The sequence below is a fragment of the Saprolegnia parasitica genome, assembly GCF_000151545.1.
Source record: "Saprolegnia parasitica CBS 223.65 unplaced genomic scaffold supercont2.154, whole genome shotgun sequence".
In the NCBI taxonomy this organism is placed as follows: domain Eukaryota; phylum Oomycota; class Saprolegniomycetes; order Saprolegniales; family Saprolegniaceae; genus Saprolegnia; species Saprolegnia parasitica.
The window spans coordinates 1-5,840 of record NW_012156548.1 but is presented as its reverse complement, the minus strand read 5'-3'; the positions used below and the strand labels follow the sequence as shown (position 1 = coordinate 5,840).

The following is a 5,840-nucleotide window of genomic DNA, read 5'->3' as shown; positions in this document are numbered from 1 at the left end:
GTTCCAAGCCAGCCGATCCCACATCGCGCTATATGCTCTGTCCATGTCGCTGCTCATCAAACAAGAGAAGAGTATACTACGAGACATGACATGGATTTACTGGACGTTTTCCAAGATGATGGCAATGCCCTGGCCGCCGCCAATGCAGGCCGCGCCAATGCCGTACTTGGTGCCCGTGCGAGGAAGGGCGTGCGTGAGGTGCGCCATGATGCGCGAGCCGGACGCGCCGAGCGGATGGCCGAGCGCGATAGCACCGCCGTTGACGTTGCCCTTCTCCGGGTCGACGCCGAGCGCCTTGACGCACGAGAGGTACTGCGCCGCAAACGCCTCGTTGATCTCGACGAGGCCAATGTCGTCGAGCTTCAAGTTGGCGCGCTTGAGCGCCTGCTCAATGGCCGGGACCGGGCCAATGCCCATGATGGACGGATCGACGCCGACGACGCCGTACGAGACGACGCGCGCAAGCGGCTTGAGGCCGTACTTCTTGACCGCCTCCTCGCTCGCGAGGACGACCGAGCCGGCACCATCCGAGATACCCGACGCGTTACCAGCCGAGACGAGGCCGTTCTCCTTGAAGACGGGCTTGAGCTTGGCGAGCTTCTCGAGCGTCGTGCCACGCGGGTGCTCGTCCGTGTCGACCGTCTCCATCTTGCCCTTGACCTTGATCTCAAAGGGCGCGATCTCGTCCTTGAAGACGCCGGCCTCGTTGGCCTTGGCCCAGAGCGTCTGCGAGCGCAGCGCAAACTCGTCGCACTGCTCGCGCGTAATGTCAAACTTGGCGCCGAGGTTCTCGGCCGTGATGCCCATCGCGCACTTGGCGTACGAGTCGGTGAGCGCCGACCAGAGCGAGTCCTCGAGGTTCAAGCCCGCGCCAAGACCGACGCCGAAGCGCGCCTTGTCACCGTAGGCCACCAGAGGCGCCTGCGACATGTTTTCCGCGCCGCCGCAACCGCGATCGACGCGTCGCCGAGCTGGATCTCCTGCATGCCGTTGACAATGCTCTGGAAGCCCGAGCCGCAGAGGCGGTTGATCGTGAGCGCCGGCTTCTCAATCGACATGCCCGCCTTGAGCTGGACGTGGCGCGCAATGTACGCAGCATCCTTGGACGTCTGCGCGACGTTGCCGACGATGACCGTGTCGACGAGCTTCGGGTCAAGGTTGGCCGACTGCAGCGCCGCCTTGGTCGCGTGTGCGCAGAGGTCCGTGGCCGAGACCGACTTGAACTTGCCGCCAAAGGCGCCAAAGGGCGTGCGCTTGGCCGCGACGACAAAGATGTTGGTCATGCTGCTGCGAGGTGCGAGATTGAGAAGTGCGTCCGAGGATCCGCCGCCGCCAGTTCGACTCGACACAGCAGTTTACTCAACACCCCAAGTTCAAGCGCCGCCGTATCCGGATGCGGCAAGATCGCAACTGGACCACACTGCCACGAATAACTACCTGCACGCCATATATACCACCTATAGCCCGATTTACGCGTAAGCGTTGAAATCACGTGGCCCGCGTCATCGGCGCAAATCACCAACTCCGAGCGCGTCGAACCATCGAGAGCTTGTGTCGAAGAGCATCACATAGCGCGACTATGGTATAGCAGGTAGGCTCCATGCAACATCAGCACCCCGAGAGCTGCATGGACAGGGACGCATCGGACCGCGATCCGAATGGTATCCCTTTTGGGCGGCTACTGAGTACTGGTACCTACGACCTTCCTTGGATGGATTTGTGTTCAAATGCCACCACCGCAATTCGCTGGCACACATGCACCGCGCACCTGCGTGTGGAACAAAGTTAAACCCATCGAGTCGAATAGTTTAAGAGGAGTTTGATCGGATGCATTCAGGCATTCAGGAACGGTGGTTGACGATAAGTAATACGGAGTCAAGAAGACCTCTTGAAGCCTCTTGAAGCAGCAAACGACAGAGTGTGGTAGGATGATACTAGCATCCATCCTCCATCCTCCGAGGTGGAGTAAGCATATTGTGCCATTTCTCAATGTGGTGTAAAGCTAAACTTCACTCGGATCATCGTCCACGACCACCAAGCTCAATCTCAAAACCTTGTATGGTGGTTGATTCCAGAATGCAGAAGGTGCGTGAACTGAGTCGAAGCCAAATTGGAATGGATGCACGACGGTGACGGCGTCTCGAAGCGCTCGACGACTTTTTTCGATTGGAAAACAGCTCCGAGGACATCGTATTTGTGTGCTATCATCACGTCACTCGTCCAACGCAGCTCCGTAGTCTATAGCGCTCAACACGTCGTCAACCAAACGTGTGGTGGCGACGCGCCGGAAAGATCGCTGCCATCCGTACCTCATGGTCGCGTAGCTACTTCAACGCAGCTGGCCAATCGGCTGCTTGAAAACTCAATTGCATCCTCACATACAAACACCTTGTATAGATACTCAATTGCACTTTCCATTGAGTTGGAGCCGGGGAGGTGATGAGTGTCATTTGGCAATCGGCAAGGAGACGAACGATCATCATGGCCCGTGCCTGCCTCTCGGTCCTCGCACTGAGCACCCTCTGCGCGCTGACGTCGGTCCATGCGACGCGCCACCACCTCGAGAGCTTCCGCGGCCACGCCCATCACATCCAGTACGACCCGAACAACAACTGGATCCCGGCCGTGACCGAGCACAACTACACCGAAGCAGTCCTCGACCACTTTGCGCCTGTCGCGGCGCGCAAGCACTGGAACCAGCGCTACTTTGTCAACGACGAGTTCTGGGCCGGTGAGGGCTACCCGGTCTTTCTGTACATTGGCGGCGAGGGCCCGCTCTCGGCGTCGGCGCTCTCGAGCCGCAACTACATCCACACGCTCGCCAAGTCGCACCGCGCGCTCATGGTGGCCGTCGAGCACCGCTTCTACGGCAAGTCGTATCCGACGCCAGACATGAGTACGGCGAACCTGCAGTATCTCTCGAGCCAGCAGGTACTTCCTTAGCTTTTGTCTTCGCACTCGCAAGCTAAACTCTCAGGCGCTCTTCGACCTCGCTCGCATCCACAACTACCTCACGGGCGTCTACGGCCTCGGCCAAAGCAAGTGGGTCGCATTTGGCGGAAGCTACCCCGGTGCGCTCGCAGCGTGGTTCAAGCTCAAGTACCCGTCGCTCGTCGCCGGCAGCGTCGCGAGCTCGGCGCCGCTTTGGGCCAAAGAGAACTTTCCCGAGTACATGGAAGTTGTCGGGAACGGTCTTCGGTATTTTGGCGGCGGCGAGTGCTACCGCGCGGTCGAGCAGGCCATGGTGGCCCTGCATGGCCTTCTCGACGGCGGCCGCGAAGGTCGGCAAAAGCTCAACGAGCTCTTCCACCCGTGCACGCCCATGAAGAACGAGTTTGACGACTCGGTCTTTGAGACGTCCGTCATGTCACTCTTCCAGAGCGTGTCCCAGTACAACGGTATTTACGCAGGCCCGACGCTCAAGGACGTGTGCAACATTTTTGCGAAGAGCAACGACTCGCTCGCGCAGCTTGCCGTATTTGTCCAGACGGCGTCGAAAAAGCCGTGTCTCGACTCGAACTTTGAAGGCACGGCCAACGGCACGATCGAGGTGCTCAGCGAGACGGCATTCGACGGCACGAGCTCGAGCCGCCAATGGTTTTACCAGACGTGCAAAGAGTTTGGGTACTTTCAGACAGCCGAGTCGAACCAGTCGCCTTTCTGGCCGCTCAAAACGCAGACGCTCCAGAACGTCGGCCTCGAAGTGTGCAAGCGCGTCTTCCAGATTCACGCGCACCCGGACACACTCGGCATCAACAGTGGCTACGGCTCGCTCAACATCACGGTCGACCACGTCGTCTTTCCCAGTGGCACCATCGACCCATGGCAAGTGCTCGCCGTCCAAAACACGACGCGCATGAACACCAAGACGGCGCGCCCGATCTTCATCGAAGGCACGGCCCACTGCGCCGACATGTACGCGCCGAACGCAACCACCGACTCGGGCCACATGCGCTGGGCACGCCGCGAGATTGCCGCCGCCGTCGCTTCGTTTGTGAGCGCCCCGGTCGCTGCCGAGTAGTTTTAAGCAGCTAACGAAAAGAGTAGCTGTTGGCGAACGTACAGCGGCTACGGATCTAGACCAACGGAACGGCACACTATGCACCGATGACCCATGGTCCAGCCTCCATAACGAACAATATCACTTTCATATTTGCATTCTACTACAGTGTATACCTCCAACCACATTTCCGGTAGGCACGAGTTTCATCTCGCTTCTTCCCTGTGTTCCTTGCAGGGACGGCGAGTTGCCCTGCTTTTTCCAGTAGTGAGCTACCTCTTGGACGCAATTACCGGTAATAGCAAGTCAACTCGGTGATTAGTAGTAAACTAATGCACACTAATCACTAGAAATCTTGCGCTTCTTTGGCGTTGTGCCGACTGTGGCCGCCGACCACAGCGTTTCAGCGACGATAAGGCCGGCTGCGCAGCCTCTGAGATCGTCGTCGTCGCCTCGAGCGCCTTGACGAGCTCGCGTTCGGTGGACACATTTCGAGTGAACACCTTGTTAAACGCAAGGACGAGACGCATCTCCAACTTGGTGTTGAGAAGGTTCTGGCGCAACGGCGAGTCGATCAGCTTGCAAAGCGAGAAGACACGGTGCAGGAGCTAGCGTCTCGATGGTGTCGTGGTACCGTGACTGCGCGCATGAACTGCGTCTTTATGCTCCTGCCCGACCGCATCCGGTCATAGTCGGTGAAAAAGTTCTTGATGCGGATTCGATCCCGAGCCGCAATCTCCCACAGCGGGCCTTCGATCGCTCGGCTTCGGTGCTACCGTACTGGTTGCCGCCCCGGCGCTTGGCCCGCGGCGACGCATCCGCACCATTGGTGCTGTAACCTTATGCAGGAAAGACACCGTCAGTCAAATCGAAGTGCAGCAGCTTGTAGTTGACGTCGAGGCCGGCGCTGTAGACCTTGCTGAGCACGCGGAGCTCACTTGCGTCGACGTCGCCGGGGATGCCAAAGAGGTCCCGCGTCTGCATCACAAACCACGGCAGCGTGGCACATACGGCACACGATGTCGGTAACGGCGCCAGAGGAGCCCTTTCGGGGGCCGCTTCTGAGGTATACCTCTCGATGCCTCGAGCGCACCTTCTCACGGGACTTGCAGGCTCGACTCGCCGGTCGCCGTCGCGGTCGTGGGCTCGTCGCGATCTAGTATCTGGACCAAGGCAACCTCGTCACGTTCCTCGGAGGTATCGAGCACCCGCTCTCGCTGCTGTGGCCGGCGCGCGCGTACATTGCGTACTGCATCACGGCCGGCGCCGCGTATTTGCACGCGCAGAACGTCTCGCACCGGCGCCTGCACACGAAGCGCGTGCTCCTCCACAGCAGCATGGACGTCAAGCTCTGCGGCCTCTTTGACACGAGCGACGCGTCGCCGATCAATATTGGCCTCGACATGTGCGCACTTGGCACCATCTTCTTGGAGCTGGCGGCCTTTGCCCCGCGCGAGGCCCACCCAAAGAACGCGAGCAGCATCAACCACGCAGAGACCGACTGGTTTCACGCGCTGGCGTATCAGTGCACGGAAGATTCGCCAATGGCTCGACCGATGGCTAGTGACGTCCTCGCCATCCTGGCGCCAACACACCGCTCTTGTACGGCAATCTTCTCGACCGCGTTCCCGTTACCAAGTACACATGTCAATCAACCCCGTCGAGACTGGCAACCGCCTTTTTTACATCTATCCTCTAACTTTCCATGCTCACGTTCCAAATACGCACCGTGCCGTCCCAGGACGACGACACGAGGTTGGGGCCGACACTGTCGCGCACGCCGAGGCCCGTGATGCCCGAGGCGTGGCCTTCGAGCACTTGGGTGCACGCGCCCGTGTGT

General features: G+C 59.5%; 4 protein-coding genes across 4 annotated transcripts; 2 read left to right on the top strand and 2 right to left on the bottom strand.

Annotated features, from left to right (window-relative positions):
- Positions 1–96: 96 nt before the first annotated feature.
- On the bottom strand, positions 97–1,283 carry SPRG_15243 (hypothetical protein; the record flags this gene model as incomplete). The annotated part of the gene is made up of 2 exons (XM_012354298.1): positions 97–921; positions 951–1,283. The coding sequence occupies 2 exons, from the start codon at positions 1,281–1,283 to the stop codon at positions 97–99; spliced, it is 1,158 nt and encodes a 385-aa protein (XP_012209688.1).
- A 1,198-nt stretch (positions 1,284–2,481) lies between these two features.
- Positions 2,482–4,021, top strand: SPRG_15241 (hypothetical protein; the record flags this gene model as incomplete). Its single annotated transcript, XM_012354297.1, has 2 exons — positions 2,482–2,931; positions 2,978–4,021. The coding sequence occupies 2 exons, from the start codon at positions 2,482–2,484 to the stop codon at positions 4,019–4,021; spliced, it is 1,494 nt and encodes a 497-aa protein (XP_012209687.1).
- Positions 4,022–4,318: 297 nt separating this feature from the next.
- SPRG_15240 (hypothetical protein) lies at positions 4,319–4,984 on the bottom strand (the record flags this gene model as incomplete). The annotated part of the gene is made up of 4 exons (XM_012354296.1): positions 4,319–4,329; positions 4,395–4,608; positions 4,635–4,772; positions 4,856–4,984. 4 exons carry the CDS (start codon positions 4,982–4,984, stop codon positions 4,319–4,321), a joined length of 492 nt encoding a protein of 163 aa, XP_012209686.1.
- Positions 4,985–5,019: 35 nt separating this feature from the next.
- On the top strand, positions 5,020–5,525 carry SPRG_15239 (hypothetical protein; the record flags this gene model as incomplete). Its single annotated transcript, XM_012354295.1, has 3 exons — positions 5,020–5,066; positions 5,113–5,137; positions 5,161–5,525. Coding segments are annotated over 3 exons (437 nt in total), but the record flags the coding sequence as incomplete, so codon positions are not given.
- Between the last annotated feature and the right edge of the window lie 315 nt (positions 5,526–5,840).